Below are 18,619 nucleotides of genomic sequence, written 5' to 3'. Positions count from 1 at the left end.
CACTGACTTGGATGGTCCAGCGCAGATGCCTCACAGCCAGTTTTATTTTTCCCTTTTATTTTAGTCAAGCACTCTTCATGGATTCTCCTGATAAAGTCTCTTTAGAAAATTGCTTTTCGAGTTGACTGCTTCTCTGGGAAGATGAGCGCTGAGGAGACTCATAAACCCGACAGTTGCCACTCAGTGGCTCCCAGACCATTTCTGCACAGCCCAGTGTAGACTTGGCCGCTGCTGGGGGCCGGGGGTGGGGGTGGGGTGAGGGATGGTGGGGGTGGCGTGGGGGGGGGTCATGGAGCCCTGCGGCCGGCCCCAAAGAAGCTTGATTCCTGGCAGTAAGGGCTGCTTCTGCCAGAGGCCCAACTAGCCTGGGCGCTGCCCTTGGAACCTCTCTGCTCAGCCTCTGAGTTCTTCCAGCATGGCATCTGCCCCAGACCTTGCTCATCAGCCCCTGAGATCAAGTTCAGGTGGGGGGGCAGGTGGGCGAGGGGGCAGAGGGCACCCAGGAGACCAGAGCCCTTCCAACAAGGCCCGACCTCCCCCACCCCAAATTTCCCTGGCTGGTCTGACAGCCCTATTGCCTGTCACCACTGTTTAGATGCCTTCCTTCTGCCCGGGTGAAGCTGGCTGAAGAGTCATTCATTCATTCATTCCACAAATATTGATCCCATGGCTGCTAAATTCCAGGCGCTGTTCTAGGCCCTGAGGACACACCAGCAAACAGGAAAGGCTAGGCTCCTGTCCTCGGGAAGCCCAACTGAGTTCATGGTGAAAGTGCTCTTAGGGAGGGTATATATATATATATATAGTTATGCCTCACTTGGGGTTTCCCTGGTGGCTCAGATGGTAAAGACCCTGCCTGCAATGCAGGAAATGTGGGTTTGATTCCTTGGTGAAGGGAATGGCAACTCACTCCAGTATTCTTGCCTGGAGAATCCCCATGGACAGAGGAGCCTGGCGGCCAATAGTCCATGGGGTCTCAGAGTCTGACATGACTGAGCAACTAACACTCACTTTTCATGACTGACTTGCCTTGATGTATGGCAGAAACCTACACAACATTGTACAGGATATATTCTCCAATTAAATAAATTTTATAAAAAAGAGCTCTCAAGTTTCCTTTTATTAAAATAATACTTCCGAGACCACCCACAAAATTCAGTCTTCTGGACCTTATCCAAAATCTCAGAAATCAGAACCTCTGAGGAGTAGGGCCTTGAGAGATGTATTTCACCACACAAACCAACACATTTCTATATACTTTCTTTTTCTATTATTTGGGCACACTGTGTGGCTTGTGGGATCTTAGTTTCCCAACCAGGGATCGAAACTGGGTTTCCTGCAGCAGAAGCGCCAAGTTCTAACCACGGATGACCAGAGAAGTCCCCCTTTTTTTTTTCTAAGAAATTTCTATATATTTTAAAGTTTAAAATTTCTGTCATAGTATATGTGTACATGTGTATTTTGCTGAGAATAAAACTGTCTCAACAGAAGATCACTTGGGAAAGGTAAAATTCTTGATGAATTTGTAGAAAGCCCTGTAAGAAACATATAGGCAAGAACATCTATATATATAGTGAGATGAATTTAACCTGAACAACTGAAACATAATAAAAGACTTCCAAATTAAAAAAATAACAATAATGCTGCTAACTCTGGGTAAGCCCCCAGCTGGCTGTGAGCCTCTGGGACAGTCACACTTCAGGGCTTCAGATTCCTTAACGAACATGTGGGCATTAGACGGCCTCTTTCCAGTGTTGCTTCTGGCTCCAAATTCCAGAAAGTATCTGAATTAGGACAGAGCGCTCAGTGCACTTGGACCTGGGAGGGAGATGGTCATTCATCCTGGCATACGCTCTCTGTCTCCCTCCCCCCTCTCCCCAAAGCACAGAGTGTGAGGACCAACAGAAACCCAGTCTTCCTGTCCCGGGCCGTCGCCAAGAACAAGGTCTGATGTCAACGCAAACCACGACTAAGTGGAGCCCCAGTGCTCATTCTCCTCGATACTGCGGTTGTACCACCTTTCTGCTAATTGGGAACGTAAGCCAAGACGCAGCTGACTACATCCTGCTCTCCTCACACTGCCCACGGCCCCCACCTGCTGTGGCCCAGAGCCTGCAAAGGCACAGATGCTGGAGGGCTTCCGCTTAGCAAAGTCCCCCTTTGTAAATCTCTCCCTCTTGGCAATAGGGATGGAAATTCCAGGCCCTAGGACTCTGGAGACTAGATACTCTGAAACTGCCCAAAGCTACAGCTCTGCCTGGAAGCTGGCTGTCCCCGAATCAAACCCAGTGCATCTTGGGAGGACACAGAGAGGGCATCTGACACAGTCGCCAGCGCGGTGGCAGCGTCTCCGGGGTATTTTCCACTCACTCTGGGTCCTGCACGGAGCCGCCCACGCAGTGGAACCTCTCAGGCACCGTCTTCCAATCTCTGGCCATCTTCACCATGGCACCTGCGTCTAGGACTCCGTAGCCAAAGAGGTGGTTAAACTCCAGGCCGACCCCATTCCTCCGCCACTGATGGACCTCGTCGTGAAGCTGGTTCCGCTTGGAGGTGAGCACAGTCAGATGCTGCATGTCTCTCCAGGTCAGACCCAGACTGTGAACCGGAGGCAGGGAATTCAAGGACAAGGGCATGGGACGGGGTGAAGACAAGGAAAAAGAGACACAATGACTAAGATAGCACGTAGACCTCCAGTAAGAGTTTGGAACATGTATGAACCCCCAAGTCAAGGGAGGAGTATCCATGTATTATTTATAATATAGGTATAGCTGTACATCAGTTAAAAGTCTTGCCTTTCTTACTTAAATATATTTCAAATGCAAAAGCTGACACACACTGGGATGGCTAAAATGAAAAAGGCTGACAGTACCAAGTGTTGCCAAAGATGAGGGACAACTGAGTATTTTGCAGAAGGGAGTGTAAATTATTGCAAATACTTTGGAAAATAGTTTGACTCTATCTTTTAATGTTGCCCACGTGCTTAAGCTGTGGCACAGAAATTCCATTTCTAGGTGTGTAGCCAACAGAAATGTGTGTATATATTCACCAGACTACATGTACTGGAAATGTCCATAAGCCTGAACTATGAAGCCCCCGAATGCCCATCCACAGTAAAGTGAATAAGCCGACTGAGATGTACTTATTGGACACGGAACACTGCACTGCAGTGAGAAGGAACTACAGCTACTCAGAATAACGGGGGGGAAGGGAATGTTGGCCCAGAGAAGGCAGACACAGCGGAGAACACACGAGACGATCACAGTCACTTAAAGAAGGAAACCAGCACAACGAATGTGTGCTGTCGGAAGTCAGGTTAACGGTGGGTCTTGCCCGGTGGTGTTTGGAAGGGACACGAGGGGCTTCTGGGTGCTAGCTGAGCTTTGTTTTTGGACCCGAGTGTTGGCTACTTGCAAGCATTCCATATGGGAACAGGGGCTGTCAGCTCTTCAAGAGCGGAGATAGCAGCCACAACATCTGTCTCCCCAAGGCCCAGGATGGCCCTCCTTGGCACACTCTTCATTCAGCAAATAGTTGGCTTGCAGAAGTGTCTTTGGAAATTAGTGTCTACTATTACTCAACGTCTGTGTTTTTGAAAATATCAGCCAGACTGACTGCATGGGCTGTCTATCTGGGTTACACAGTAAAATCATTTGTGGGACACTTAAGACCAAACCGCTCTGGCCACATCTTCGGCTAAGTAAATCAGAATGTCTGGGCAGGGGACCCAGGCTTGGGAAATTGTTACTACTTCTCAGGTCATTCCAGGAGACAGCTGAGGTTGAGAACCAGGTTCTTTATGAATGAAGCTGTCACGAGTGGAAGAGAACAGAAAAGAATGCCAGTGTGACTGTAATATGGGGAAAGTGTGTGTGTGTGTAAATGTATTTCTCACTGACAGTCATGGTCAACAATGTTGGAAAAGCCTTGCACTACAGTTCTCCTCAGAATCAAATGATTCAAAGAACATCACTCATTTGATAAAATCTCATCACGGGCAGATTTCATTGGTTCAGAGCTTTGAATCAGAGCCAGAAGACGCTAGTGATTCATACACTCTTGAAATGTAGACTTTCAGGTTTTAAGGAGAAAGTTTCAAGGAAAGTCAATGCTTATTTGAGAAATTTAAGAACATATTTATTTTGGCCATATGGTCCCCTGGACATGTGGACTAGGTTAATAGTGTGAAATTTCCTGACGTTGATCGTGGCTAAAAGCTCAGTGCTTTGGTGGAACAGGATTCTGAATTCATTTAACCCCAAAATGTTGATAAACCCAAAAAGTGTTGATAAACCCAGAAAGTGCTGATAACCCCAAAGTGTGGATAAACTGCTAACTTCAGGGTGATCAGAGGGCTGGCTGGCAGGTGGAGTAGCTCTCACCTTTGCAAGGGGTTCTGCCACAGTAATGTGCTATGCTTCCTGAAGGATCCCCATTAGACCTTTCTCCGTGCATTTACTCTCACGGGGCACATGAGAGAGAAAGAATGTGTTAGAACAAGGATGTTCTCATGTCTAAACTAAATCAGAGCAAGGCCCATACTCCAGCGTCAGAATCTGTGACACTGGTTGAACAACCATTTGCTTATGCCTGAAAAGTAACACTGAGTCCCTCCTATTTTCGCATTCTGAGCAACTTCTGAACTGACAGGAGATATGCATATACGCTAAGTTACTTCAGCCGTGTCTCATTCTTTGTAACCCCAGGCTCCTCTCCATGGGATTCTCCAGGCAAGAATACTGGAGTGGGTTGCCATGCCCTTCTCCAGGGGATCTTCCCAACCCATGGGTCAAACTCACGTCTCTTATGTTTCCTGCATTGGCAGGTGGGTTCTTTATCACCGGCACCACCTGAGAAGGCCTGACAGAGACAGTGTGTTAGTAGTTTAGTTGTGTCCAACTCTTTGGGACCCTGTGGACTGTAGCCTGCCAGGCTCCTCTGTCCATGGAATTGTCCAGGCAAGAATACTGGAATGGGCTGGTAGTCCCTTCTTCAGGGGATCTTCCTGACCCAGGGATCGAACCCGTGTCTCCTGCATTGCAGGCAGATTATTGACTGTCTGAGCCACCAGAGAAGCCCCATTGTGTAAAACAGGGATCTCACAACCTGCTTCAAGCTTTAATCCTACTACGGCAGCTCAAGTGTTGTAGGTGACACCTATTAACTAATACAAAATAAATGTACAGAATACCTACAGTATGGAAGTCACTGTGTTCAGTGTTATAGGCAAGGAATGGTCGTGCTTTTAAATACTTTATGTAAGAGTTGGAAAAGTAAGGCAGACCTACGGAAAAGCACTGCACAGTGAAGTGATTCTATGAGCATCTGTTGAGTGTGTTTCATGTCCAGGCTCTGCACTAGTTCTGAGCAGGCTGTGGAAAGGTCTCAGAGCTTATAGGCTGGGGGCAGACAGACAGACAGCTCAATATTTAAAAAGGGGGGAGCTGAGCTCCCTCCCTGTCATGCTGAGGGAGCCAACAATGGCGCCCCAGAGTTATCCCAAGGAGAGCATCTCACAGAGTGTGGACCAGCTTTGGAACCATGTGGGGGCCTGTGATAGACATGGATTCCTGGTCTCAACCTCAGGTCTCTGGCATCGGACCTCCTGGAGGCGGTGGGCCTGAGGATGCACACTTAGAACAGCACCCAGGTGATGCTTCTGTACACGGGGTTTGAGCACACGGGTCTGAGATGGTGGTTCACAGCCTTGGCTGCACGTGTGGACAGCGTGAACACAACGATGATGTCAGACAGGACCCAGAATTGTTGCTTCCGTGGACCTGTCCATACATCTGCCAAAGGCTTGAAGGATCCAGAGGCGGGAGAAGGCAAGCATTACTCAAGTGATAAACTTTAAAAAGCACAGGAGGTCAGGAGCCCCGAGTGTCAGGGAGGGAGAGCCAGGGACTGAGGCAGGAGAGAACCACATGTTAGAACATCAGAACTTTATCTGAGGCACAGATATGAAGCCAGAGGCGCTTGAGCTGATCTTTAGAAACATCACCCAGAGAAGGAATTAAGATGTGTGGGACTGGAAGGAAGTAATATTTAACAGCAGTATGGAGGAATCTCTCAGACATAATGTTGAACCAAAATGCCCATACTGATACTTAGGTGATTGTCTATTTCCTAATTTGGGTGCTGGTTACATGGATGTGTAAGGCCTCCCTGGTGGCTCAGATGTTTAGAGTCCACCTGCAATCCAGGTGATATGAGTTTGATCCCTGGGTGGAGAAGATTCCCTGGAGAAGGAAATGGCTACCCATTCCAGCCTGGAGAATCCCGTGGACAGAGGAGCCTGGTGGCCTACAGTCCATTGGGTTTCAAAGAGTCAGACATGTCTGAGCAACTAACACCAATACTACATGGATGTGTTAACTTTATAAGGAGTCTTTGAGCTTTCCTTAACATGTGTGCACTTGTCTCTGTGTCTATTATACTTTGATGGGGCTTACATGAGAAAATCATTCCTTGGAAGTCACTTTCGGAAACACTGCTCTAGCCCAGAACATGGGCTGCTTTACTATTGATGGTTCTCCTGGTCCATAATTTTGCCTCCTTATGATCCCCTCAGAACCCCACAGTAAGTCTGGGGTCATGGAGAGAACCCCACAAATGGGAAGGTAGCTGTGTGTGTGTGTGCTAAGTCACTTCAGTTCAGTTCAGTTCAGTCGCTCACTCATGTCCGACTCTTTGCGACCCCATGAATCCCAGCACGCCAGGCCTCCCTGTCCATCACCAACTCCCGGAGTTCACTCAGACTCACGTCCATCGAGTCAGTGATGCCATCCAGCCACCTCATCCTCTGTCATCCCCTTCTCCTCCTGCCCCCAATCCCTCCCAGCATCAGAGTCTTTTCCAATGAGTCAACTCTTTGCATGAGGTGTCCAAAGTAGAGTTTCAGCTTTAGCATCATCCCTTCCAAAGAAATCCCAGAGTTGATCTCCTTCAGAATGGACTGGTTGGATCTCCTTGCAGTCCAAGGGACTCTCAAGAGTCTTCTCCAACACCACAGTTCAAAAGCATCAATTCTTCGGTGCTCAGCCTTCTTCACAGTCTAACACTCACATCCATACATGACCACAGGAAAAACCATAGCCTTGACTAGATGGACCTTAGTCGGCAAAGTAATGTCTCTGTTTTGAATATGCTGTCTAGATTGGTCCTAACTTTTCTTCCAAGGAGTAAGCGTCTTTTAATTTCATGGCTGCAGTCACCATCTGCACTGATTTTGGAGCCCCCCCAAAAAAATACAGTCTGACACTGTTTCCACTGTTTCCCCATCTATTTGCCATGAAGTGATGGGACAAGATGTCATGATCTTCGTTTTCTGAATGTTGAGCTTTAAGCCAACTTTTTCACTCTCCTCTTTCACTTTCATTAAGAGACTTTTGAGTTCCTCTTCACTCTCTGCCACAAGGGTGGTGTCATCTGCATATCTGAGGTTATTGATATTTCTCCTGGCAATCTTGATTCCAGCTTGTGTTTCTTCTAGTCCAGTGTTTCTCTTGATGTACTCTGCATATAAGTTAAATAAGCAGGGTGACAATACACAGCCTTGACATACTCCTTTTCCTATTTGGAACCAGTCTGTCGTTCCATGTCCAGTTCTAACTGTTGCTTCCTGACCTGTATATAGGTTTCTCAAGAGACAGGTCAGGTGGTCTGGTATTCCCATCTCTTTCAGAATTTTCCACAGTTTATTGTGATCCACACAGTCAAAGGCTTTGGCATAGTCAATAAAGTAGAAATAGATGTTTTTCTGGAATTCTCTTGCTTTTTCCCTGATCTAGCGGATGTTGGCAATTTGATCTCTGGTTCGTGGTCTTTTCTAAAACCAGCTTGAACATCAGGAAGTTCACGGTTCATGTATTGCTGAAGCCTGGCTTGGTTATTTTTGAGCATTACTTTACTAGCATGTGAGATGAGTGAAATTGTGTCGTAGTCTGAGCATTCTTTGGCATTGCCTTTCTTTTGGATTGGAATGAAAACTGCCCTTTTCCAGTCCTGTGGCCACTGCTGAGTTTTCCAAACTTGCTGGATTATTGAGCGCAGCACTTAGCTCAACCGGAATTTCATCACCTCCACTAGCTTTGTAGTGATGCTTTCTGAGGCCCATTTGACTTCACATTCCAGGATGTCTGGTTCTAGATGAGTGATCACACCATCGTGGTTAACTGGGTCATGAAGATCTTTTCTGTACAGTTCTTCTGTGTATTCTTGCCACGTCTTCTTAATATCTTCTGCTTCTGTTAGGTCCATACCATTTCTGTCCTTTATCGAGCCCATCTTTGCATGAAATGTTCCCTTGGTATCTTTAATTTTCTTGAAGAGATCTCTAGTCTTTCCTATTATGTTGTTTTCCTCTATTTCTTTGACTGGGGATAGAAGCAAGGTCCGATGCTGTAAAGAGCAATAAGTCATTTCAGTTGTGTCCAACTCTCTGCAACCCTGTGGACTGCAGCCCTCCAGTTTCCTCTATCCAAGGGATTCTCCAGGCAAGAACACTGGAATGGGTTGCCATTCCCTCCTCCAGGGGGTCTTGCTGACCTGGGACTGAACCTGCATCTCTTGCATCTCCTGCATTGGCAGGCGGGTTCTTTACCACTAGCGCCACCCAACCCCCACTAGAGATATCCTGCGAAACTTCTCTAATATTGGACTCCCTGGGAAATGTGAGCAGTGATCGCTGGGGAATCAAGAAGGTATATTCTGGCATTTGGCAGAAAAGCATTTTATGAGATTAAACAACAAGGTGATGACTGGTCAGGACAGAGGACTGGGTCCCTTTGTCCCCCGGAGCCACAGAGATGGTCCTTCTCCCTCTCTCATGGTCCTGATGGGCAGATGTTTTAGACAGGATAATTTGTTTTCTGCTTTCAGGTTGTTTTGGAAAAGCTTTCCCGTTGGCCCTCCGAGTGGGAAACAGCCCTGACTGCTGCCACATATGTCCCCAAGGACTCCCAGGTGCCTCGTCTGAACACAAAGAGAGGTGAGCAGCAGGAAGTGTCCACAAAGAGAGCCTTCTGGCCTCCTTCCTCTGGGCTCTCTCCCGGGGCTATTTCATGCTGATCAGAGGTTTTAACTCCTGGCTTTGTTGTTGTTCAATCGCTCAGCGGTTTCTGACTCTTTGCGACCCCATGGACTGCAGCACGTCAAGCTTCCCTATCCTTCACTATCTCTGGGAGTTTGCTCAAACTCTTGTCCACTGAGTCCGCGATTCCATCCAGCCATCTCATTCTCTGTCGACCCCTTCTCCTCCTGCCCTCAATCTTTTCCAGCATCAGGATCTTTTTCAATGAGTCAGCTCTTCGCATCAGGTGGCCAAAGTATTGGAGCTTCAGCTTCATCCTTCCAATGAATATTGGAGTCCTTCTGCCCACTGAAAAGTCTTGGGATTTACCACCCCAGGAAGGGCTGATGCAGCCCACTCCCTTGTCTTGATTTGGAATAAACTCTGAGGCAAGATTTGCATCCCCGAACTCCCCCTGGAGTCAGGCTGAGGCCAGAACCTTTGGAATAGCACCCTTGCTTAGATCCTTTCCCATCTCTAACCCGCTCTCTCTCTTTCCCAATGGTCTCTGCTGGGAGCCCATTCTTAATGAATTGCACCAAACTCTATTCTCAGGGTTTCCAACCCAGGTGGCTGGTGTTCTAAGATATCTGAGGACTGGCTTCCAAGATGGGTTTGAACCACCTACTACCAGGTATCATTTTTTCCCCCTGTTTATGGCAAGAGAGTGCTCAGTTGATGACCACTGCTCCAAAATGAAGTATGCCTAAGCAGTGACTGCATTCTTTTCTGCAAGGAAAGCTGCCCAGTGTGGCAAAGAATGAGGAATAACTGCTGCAGAGCCCACAGATCTGTTGAAAGGTCCAGCAGCCTGCTCAAGCACGTTGATGGGTCTAGATGTCACTTGGTTGGCATATAGGATTCCTAGGTAGCTCAGTGGTAAAGAACTCGCCTGCCAATGCAGGAGACATAAGAGATGTGGGTTCGACCCCTAGGTCGGGAAGATCCCCTGGAGGAGGAGGGCATGGCAACCCATTCCAGTATTCTTGCCTGGAGAATCCCATGGACAGAGGAGTCTGGTAGGCTAAGCTGTTGGCATATATGCCTGGGCAAGTGCCTTTTTGCTTGTCAGAATCCAGGGAGACCTTAAAGCGAGTTCTACCCTCTTTGATTTAAGGGGAGACAAGAAACTCCTTCTTATTCCCTGTCTTCTGTGAGACTCTGTGGCAGGAGCAGCCTCCCTCTGCTTGTCTGCTCCCAACCAGAGTGAGCGAGACCAACTCAGACTTTAGGACCCGGCAGGTCCTGAGAAGAAGAATTTCATTTTTAGGAAATGCACATAATATATAAGTTTTTTTTGTCTTGGTGCTTAATAGGAAGAGAGTGTCCGTTTCTTCTTTCTTAAATCTTCCACCTGAGTTTTGTTAACAGAATCAAAGTTTGGCTTGGCCCAAAGACAGAAGTCATCCCCAATTTGGGGCCCAGTTTGTAAAAGGAGGATAACGATGTCTTTTTCTGCTTGAAGGCATGGGGGTTGGACTAAATAATCTTTTGAAGTCCTTTCCTATTCTAGGAATCAGCTCTACCTCCTTTGCAAGTCAGAAAATGCACTGAAACTGTGGAGAGTCAAGCAGGGCTGCCTGAAGATTGATGCTAGAAGCTCTGGTTGCCTAGCAACAGCCAACAGGGATGGGAACTCAGCTTCCCTTTCCCAGGAGCCAGGATCCAACTTCTTACAAGTTTCTGGTTCTATATTCTCAGATAATCCTTGCACAGTGGGCATCTGCCCTTACACCACATGGATGTTGCCTGAAGCCACAAGTTCATTGCTCAAACCAAAGGCGAGTCTCTGGTGTGCACTAAGACAGGGGAGCAGGTGGGCAGGGACCTCTGCTGGTGCTCAAATCCAAGGTGGGTCCAGCAAAAGTGATGTGTGGCTTCTCCACGGGATGGTGAGAACAGAGAGGATGGGCGCCTCTCACCAGTAGCTGGAAGGTAGCAGCAAAGCCCATTTCTTGGACTACACTGTGTGACTTTGCCCACATTGTCTCAGTATTAAAGTGAGTTCACCATATAAGTTAACAAATCTGGAGCGAGAGCATCCTGTTTCCATGACATGTTCTGAAAACCTTGCTAGATAACCAGCTTGGCAATGATCTTTCATTTAGCTGATTGGGAGTATTATTAGAGTGAAACAGCCATGAAATCCACAGATGAAAGAAAATATCTCTGTGCCCCCATGTGTGATTGGGTGTTGGACTCTTGTGCTCTCTAGGATGTAGTTTTGTGGGGTGTGTGTGTGTGTGTGTGTGTGTGTGTGTGTGTGTGTGTATCATTAGCAACACCCAGCAGAGTTCATTGGCCCTGACTTTTTACTGACTCTCACACCCACTTTTGCCTCCATGGATACTTGGTGTTGGGTTGGGAGACTTGTGTTAGTTCACCCTGCAGAGCTGGCCCTTGGTCCCGAGCTGGAAACATACTTAGCCTCTAAAGCCAGTGCAAACACTCCAGCTGCTTCGGGAGCAGCCGCAGATGTCCCAGAATGCCTCAGGGTGCAGTTGCCATATAAATCTGTGGTTGCCTGGAGGGGAAGAGAGTGAGGAATGAGTGAAGAAGCCCCACTGCTTTAAACCCAAAACAACACAGAGCAGAAGATCTTCTGTTTCTTTTACTTAAAGTCTCCCTTGTTCTGAAGATGATTTAGATGGAGGCAAGAATAAGCTTAGCACTCATGTATTTATTTTGCCAGACATTTTTTTCTGAGCTTCCTAGTAGCCTATGCAAAAAGGGAAACACAATAAGTTATAGTTACAGTGTCCATAAGATACAAGCAAGTCAACTGTTTAGAGAGGCAACTCTGCAGCTATTCTAATAAAGAGATATTTATTTTCTGGACCCTAAAAGGAAACATTATAGGTGAAAAGTGACAAGCCAATACCACCACCATACTCAATCCAATGGTGCTGCTGCTGCTGCTAAGTCACTTCAGTTGTGTCTGACTCTGTGTGACCCCATAGATGGCAGCCCACCAGGCTCGCTTGTCCCTGGGATTCTCCAGGCAAGAATACTGGAGTGGGTTGCCATTTCCTTCTCCAAGGCATGAAAGTGAAAAGTGAAAGTGAAGCAGCTCAATCATGTCCGACTCTTAGCGACCTCATGGACTGCAGCCTACCAGGCTCCTCCGTCCATGGGATTTTCCAGGCAAGAGTACTGGAGTGGGGTGCCAGTGCCTTTTCCAATGGTGGGGTTTGTTAAAATGAGATTGGCTCAGAAAGCTCAGGGCCACTTCATCAACAAATTATTTTCCCTTCAGGAAAAAAGGGTGGCATTCCTAAAGAGGAAAAATGAAACAAGTTCAGCTAAAGTTTGCCTAGAGGGACAGCCATTAAAGAGAAAATGGTACATTCTCTACATCTAAAATCCACCAAGAGATTCTGGAACACAGTGAGCAAGACCATTGCTAGGCTACATCAGTGATTACCCCGAGTGGGGAGGCTGATCAGCTGAGTTTTAAAGGATTTTACAGAGAAAATCCTCATCTTCAATGTTTGTGAGAGACAGGGTTTTCATTAAGATTGTTTATAAATCATGAGAATACTCATTTCTCCTGCTTGTCTGTAGGCTCCTTGAGTGGGTCTATTATTTTGGGGGACAAATCATCAGGGCAGTTTAAAGTCGTTTCCTGGAGAAAGGGACTATATTCAAAGAGAATTCAGTGCTCCTCCGCAGCTGGAGTGGAGTCACAGACAGGGGTTGAGGACAGAGTGATACCCCTGGAAGGCCCTTGGGGCAGGGAGGGGAGCTTCTGGGGGGGTGTTTGGGAGAAGGCTTTCGAGCAGAGCAAGATTGGGGCCACCCTTGCTCATCCCTTTCTGCCCACACAGCTCAGAAGATGAGAAAGTGAAGCCTCTTTCCACTTGGGAGGAGCTGACCCATTTTCCATCCTCCCCAAGACTAAGGGGAGCTGACGGGGCTCATGGGAGAAGTCAGGGGGGTTCATGGGGGAGCCAGGCTAAGGTCTGGGTCTCTTGCAGGGAAAGGACTTCTGCCAGCTCAGGTGAGAGCTAGTCAGGAGGAGCCCAGGCAGGACCTTGGGACTGAAGCGCTGGCTGGTACTGATGACTGCATTCTTGTTCCTGCCTTTTTCCCAACCCTGGAGGAGGTGGTGGCCAGGCAGAATGTAGCCCAGCCCGACTACCGAGTCACCCACTAAATTCCTAGCTTGGAGGACTGAGAAAAGGCTGTATGCCTAGCGGACTTGGAAATTCACTGTTAAACCTAGGTGCCCAGGAAGGAAGAGTTGCTCAGAAGAGTGCAATAAATGTCTGTGATTCTTAACCTTTTGGTTTTCTCAACTGCGGACCCGGTTTAAACACACTAGTCTTCCTTTGCAAAAACACACATGTGCCCACTTCTGGGGAGGTCTAGGGACCGGGAAAAGTCCATCCCTGGATGCCATTTCTAAATTACACTAAAAAATGGACGTGTTCTTGGCTCAGAGGGGGTGGAGGTGTGATGCTCCAGTTCTTAATATTAGTTACCTTACAAGCAACTTGCTGGGGCAACATCTTGGTAAACTAGAGTTCATCATTATTTGTAAGCCTGAACAACGAACAGGAAAATCTATGGACCGTGAGCGGGAAGGAGGTCATGGTGCTCTTGTTTTTCGTGAGGCCTCGACCTTGATAACAAAACATCACCAGCCTAGAAGAGGGGTGCATCTCCCCTCGGAACAGGGGCTGACTCTTTGAAGGAAGGCCCTCCTTCCATGACGTCACCGTGTCTGTGTATGACGTCACTAAAGTCCTCGCGCACCCCTGGCCCTCACTCACCACGCCGGCCTCGGGGTTCCGCTTGCGCCCATTGCTGAAGGTGGAGGCCAGCGTGGAGGAGCAGCTCTCATCGTAGAGCGCGGTCCTGCCGTCATTGATGGCGGAGTTGATGGAGATGGTCCACATGCTTGATGCGTAGCCGTCGCAGTTGCAGTCATCGTAGCTGCCGCCGTCGCCCGAGGCCCACACGTAGATGCTGCCTTTGCCCCCGCGGCCCTGGGGGTGGGGGACAGAGAGGGATGCGTGGGCTGCAGTGGGGTCCACCTGGCCTCTTAAGCAGTTGAACCCAAGGACTGGCTTGGTTTCTATCTGTCCTTGAAATCCACTGTCCTTCTGGACAGGCAGCCTGAGAATTTTTCTTTTCAGGAAGGATTCAATATAAAGTCATCTCAATTTACATTTAATCTGGGAATAACAAGGTGGGAAAGACTGGAAGAATCTCTTTAAAACTGACAAATGGACTGGTTTTTAAACGTTGATAATCCTCATGGTAAAAAGTCAAAGTATATGGAAAGGAAAATGAAGAAAACAAATCCTTCTGCTTGTAATTCTTACATATTCTTTCAGGCATTTTTCAGTAAAAATGCAAATGTACCTGTAGATTTATAGTTATCTATGTAAGATGTAAAAGATATTTATATAGAGCTTCCATTTTATAAGTATTATGTAAATTTTACATAAGTTTACATATATATATAGATATTGTGAGTATTAAAATACACATTTACTTACAGATTATATATATATATATGTATATGATACCGATCTCTGGGATGGAAGATCCCCTGGAGGAGGAAATGGCAACCACTCCAGTCTTCTTGCCTGGAGAATCCCATGGACAGAGGAGCCTGTAGGGCTACAGTCCATAGAGTTGCAAAGAGTCAGACAGTCTCAGCAACTGAGCACCCACACAGGCCAGAGGAAAGGAGATGTCTGAATTACCTCCAAGGTCTCCTGCCTCCTGACAATGAGAAGTGACATTCTGATTGCTTCTAACAGGACTTGGAGTTAATTAGCCTGTGACTGGCTGAGTCGATACATCAACAAAGATCGATTAAGCCACTAGCTGAGAAGTGTCCTCAGTGTCTTGGTAAATCTGTCCTGGAAAACTCCATCCAAACAGGCAACTGCCTGCAGAAACCAAGACACAGAAGGAACTATAGCATCCTTACAACTGAGAGGGTGCAAGAGGGTGCAACCCTCTCAAGCAGACCCGGATTTGGGCTCAGTGTCAAGGATGCTGCCCTTGGAAAGTGAAACAGACATGAATCAGCATCAGTGAGTGAGGCTACCCCCTGGGGAACCTTCCCCTAAACCAGCCCACAGGTGGGCTGCTAGTGAGACAGGCAGCCTTTGCTAAAGGGAAACCAACGCTAGAAGCATTCTCACCTTGATGTGGGCAGACTGGTTGTGACTCTAACCTGTCAGGTTTCTCTGTGTTCATGACCCCTTTATATTAGAGTTTGTAGCCTTGCCCACCAAGGGGAGGGGCCTGTTTCCCACCCTTGAGTCTGGGTTGGCTTCCTGTCTTGCTTCAGCAAATAGGATGTGGTGGACAGTGGTGCTGGGTCGATTCTAAGCATGAGTCTCAAGAAGCCCAACCCATGTCCACTTTCCCTCAGAGACCACGGGAACCAACCTGAGTTAGCGTGTGGCTGATGACAGACAGCCTGGTCAGGTTCACTGCCACAGCTAACAGTGACCCCACATGCGAGGCCACCCTAGACCAGGCGGTCTGTGGCTCATCCTCCAGCTGGCCACAGATGCATGAGTGAGGCCACCTGAGATTCCCCAGGGATGGCCCAGGTTGGCAAAGCAACCCAGCTGACCTGTAGATCAGAGTTAAGTGGTTGTTACTTACCGAGTTTTGGGGAAGTTTGTTATGTGGCTTTGCTCCCTGATACACAGAGAGCAGTATCAGCATGTTTCTGAAGAGTCAGCAGCAAACATTAGTTTTGTTTTGGACTGTAAGACTTAACCCACAGGAATATTTGGATTGCTAGGAATTTTAAACTTCATTTTCCTAAGCTGTTTGTGTATGTGTGTTTACAAGGGCGATAATAATTATATTGTTGCTTCTAATGATTGGATATCAGTAGCAAATAGTCCCTGACTTCTGGGCAAGATGGGCCACTAAAGAGAAGCCCCTAGTTCTGGGAGCAGTTGAGTGGGGAAGGGGCAACTATAAGAGGGCTGAGAGCTGACTGTGGGATGGGTCTGTTACTGGCACACCACACTGTCCTGTTTAAACGACACCCCAAGATCCAGTTCTGCCCCCCAGCTTCACCTGAACCACAGCTGGGATGAAACTGAAACAGAGCAACTGGGACTCACATTCAAACAATCAGTTGGCGGGTACAGGGGAGAAATGAGGATAATAATCCCAGCATACACTTCTAGGGCACTTAGTGTGAAGCAGGGACCACTCTGAATACCTTACATTGTCATTCACTGCATCCTTACAGCCGTCCTGTGTGGCGGTACCGTTCACACCAGCCACGGGGAAGACAAAATACGTAAGAAGAAACACAACAAACAAACAAAAGAGCTAACTAGAACTTTGAAATTCTGGGGAGGGACACAGATGAGACTATGACCAGTGGAGAGAAAGACAGCATCACAGGGTTGTTGGTTTTCCCCAAGTTAACTTACATATTTAACTTGGTCCCGACAGATGCACTGTGTCATTTAGGACTTAATCAGGCAGATTCTGCCATGCTGGGCAGGGAGTAAGTCGTACTTACTACTTGCTAAACCCCAATTGGGGTGTGAGGGTCACCCAGAGATTAGGGAGGAGATGGTCTAGGAGCCTGCACTGCTCAGGGTGGGCTGCCTGCTGGGATCTCCCGCCCTTACTCTGCAGCACGTGCTTGGAGGAGACTGGCTGTCTACCTGCCTCCATGTTTATCTGGTTTAGGCTGGAATTATCTTCTCTGCCTCTCCTACCCCTCTGCTCTTTTTTTTTCCCCTCGTTTTTTTTAAGGCAAGTGCATTTAGATGAAACTTAATATGTGGTGCAACTCCACTTTGAATTCTCTCTTTGTATTAGTCTTTGGAGGTTAGCGGGATTCATCTCTCTTAAAAGATTTCGTGAAATGAGAATTTGTCACCGAGGCACTATTGAGGGTATTTGACCACTGATGTTCTCAACCAGGGGTGATTTTGTGTCCCAGCGGGTATTTGGCACAGTTGGAGGCATTTTGGTGCTCACTACCAGCCTCTAGTGGGTGGAGACCAAGGATGCTAAACTTTTAACGCAGAGGACAGCCCTCTGCCTCTCCCCCTGCCCCCACCAGCTACAACTAAGAATGAGGGGGACTAAGTGTCAACAGTGCAGAGGCTGAGTCTTTGCTCTAACCTATTGGCAAAGGCAGTGATTTTAAGAGCATAGCCTAAAGCAGCCTTTCACAGGGCAAGTTTCTTAAAAGTTCATATGGATTCTATAGTGTATGAGAGAGTCACAGGCAGGAAGGCTAAGGGTCTCCAACCAGAGGGAATAGGCTGCAAGTGTCAGACATTTTTTGCCTCTCTTAAGCGGCAGGCATTTTTATCTCACTTAATCTAGTGTCAGATTTTTTCCTTCTCTATACAAAATTTAAAGGGGGCTTCTCTTAAAATTCTGTGTTGCCACGAAGATACCTGGTTCCACCTGAACTTAACTTTTCTTTTTTTTTTTTTTTATAGTGAAAACTTTTATATTTGAAATTAGCCAGCTGGACTCAGTTTAGATGATCCCAATTTTGTTGGCAACATCCAAAGCATCGTAGTCAGGAGCCAGTCGAACATATGCCTTCTTCTCTCCATCAGGCCTGATCAGAGTATTGACCTTGGCCACGTCAATGTCATAGAGCTTCTTCACAGCCTGTTTGATTTGGTGTTTGTTGGCCTTGACATCCACAATGAACACCAGTGTGTTGTTGTCTTCTATTTTCTTCATGGCTGACTCGGTGGTGAGGGGGAATTTGATGATAGCATAGTGGTCAAGTTTGTTTCTCCTAGGGGCGCTCTTCCGAGGATATTTGGGCTGCCTCCTGAGCCGCAGCGTTTTGGGCCGCCGGAAGGTGGGTGACGTCCGGATCTTCTTTTTCTTGTGGCTGTGGACACCTTTCAACACTGCTTTCTTGGCCTTCAAAGCTTTTGCTTTGGCTTCAGCTTTAGGAGGGGCAGGGGCTTCCTTCTTTGCCTTCGGCGCCATCTTCATGAAAAGCTGAACTTAACTTTTCTTAAACCTTGAGCTACCTAATGGGTTTTAAAGATCTTCATGACCCAGATAATCATGATGGTGTGATCACTCACCTAGAGCCAGACATCCTGGAATGTGAAGTCAAGTGGGCCTTAGGAAGCATCACTACGAACAAAGCTAGTGGAGGTGATGGAATTCCAGTTAAGCTCTTTCAAATCCTGAAAGATGATGCTGTGAAAGTGCTGCACTCAATATGCCAGCAAAGTTGGAAAACTCAGCAGTGGCCACAGGACTGGAAAAGGTCAGTTTTCATTCCAATCCAAAAGAAAGGCAATGCCAAAGAATGCTCAAACTACTGCACAATTGCACTCATCTCACATGCTAGTAAAGTAATGCTCAACATTCTCCAAGCCAGGCTTCAGCAATATGTGAACCATGAACTTCCAGATGTTCAAGCTGGATTTAGAAAAGGCAAAGGAACGAGAGATCAAATTGCCAACATCCGCTGGGTCATGGAAAAACCAAGAGAGTTCCAGAAAAACATCTATTTCTGCTTTATTGACTATGTCAAAGTCTTTGACTATGTGG

General features: G+C 47.3%; 2 protein-coding genes across 3 annotated transcripts in view; both read right to left on the bottom strand.

The window, feature by feature from the left end:
• Positions 1–18,619, bottom strand: part of LOC138417851 (neuroendocrine convertase 2) — a 238,392-nt gene that overhangs the window by 1,784 nt on the left and 217,989 nt on the right. For both annotated transcript variants that reach the window (XM_069548862.1, XM_069548863.1), the window contains 3 exons: positions 13,849–14,064; positions 11,497–11,597; positions 2,371–2,598 (listed from right to left, as the gene is read on the bottom strand). In XM_069548862.1, the coding sequence (XP_069404963.1) occupies positions 2,371–2,598; positions 11,497–11,597; positions 13,849–14,064 (545 nt within the window). The remainder of the gene's footprint in view (positions 1–2,370; positions 2,599–11,496; positions 11,598–13,848; positions 14,065–18,619) is intronic.
• On the bottom strand, positions 17,540–18,049 carry LOC138417850 (large ribosomal subunit protein uL23). The gene has a single exon (XM_069548861.1). It carries the CDS (start codon positions 18,047–18,049, stop codon positions 17,573–17,575), a length of 477 nt encoding a protein of 158 aa, XP_069404962.1. The 3' UTR covers positions 17,540–17,572.

Source organism: Ovis canadensis, chromosome 13 (assembly GCF_042477335.2).
Source record: "Ovis canadensis isolate MfBH-ARS-UI-01 breed Bighorn chromosome 13, ARS-UI_OviCan_v2, whole genome shotgun sequence".
Lineage (NCBI taxonomy): Eukaryota > Metazoa > Chordata > Mammalia > Artiodactyla > Bovidae > Ovis > Ovis canadensis.
This window is presented reverse-complemented; position numbering and strand designations above follow the sequence as displayed.

Excerpts from the sequence above, each read along its gene's own strand:
- LOC138417850 (XM_069548861.1), bottom strand. The coding sequence starts at position 18,049 with ATGAAGATGGCGCCGAAGGCAAAGAAGGAAGCCCCTGCCCCTCCTAAA.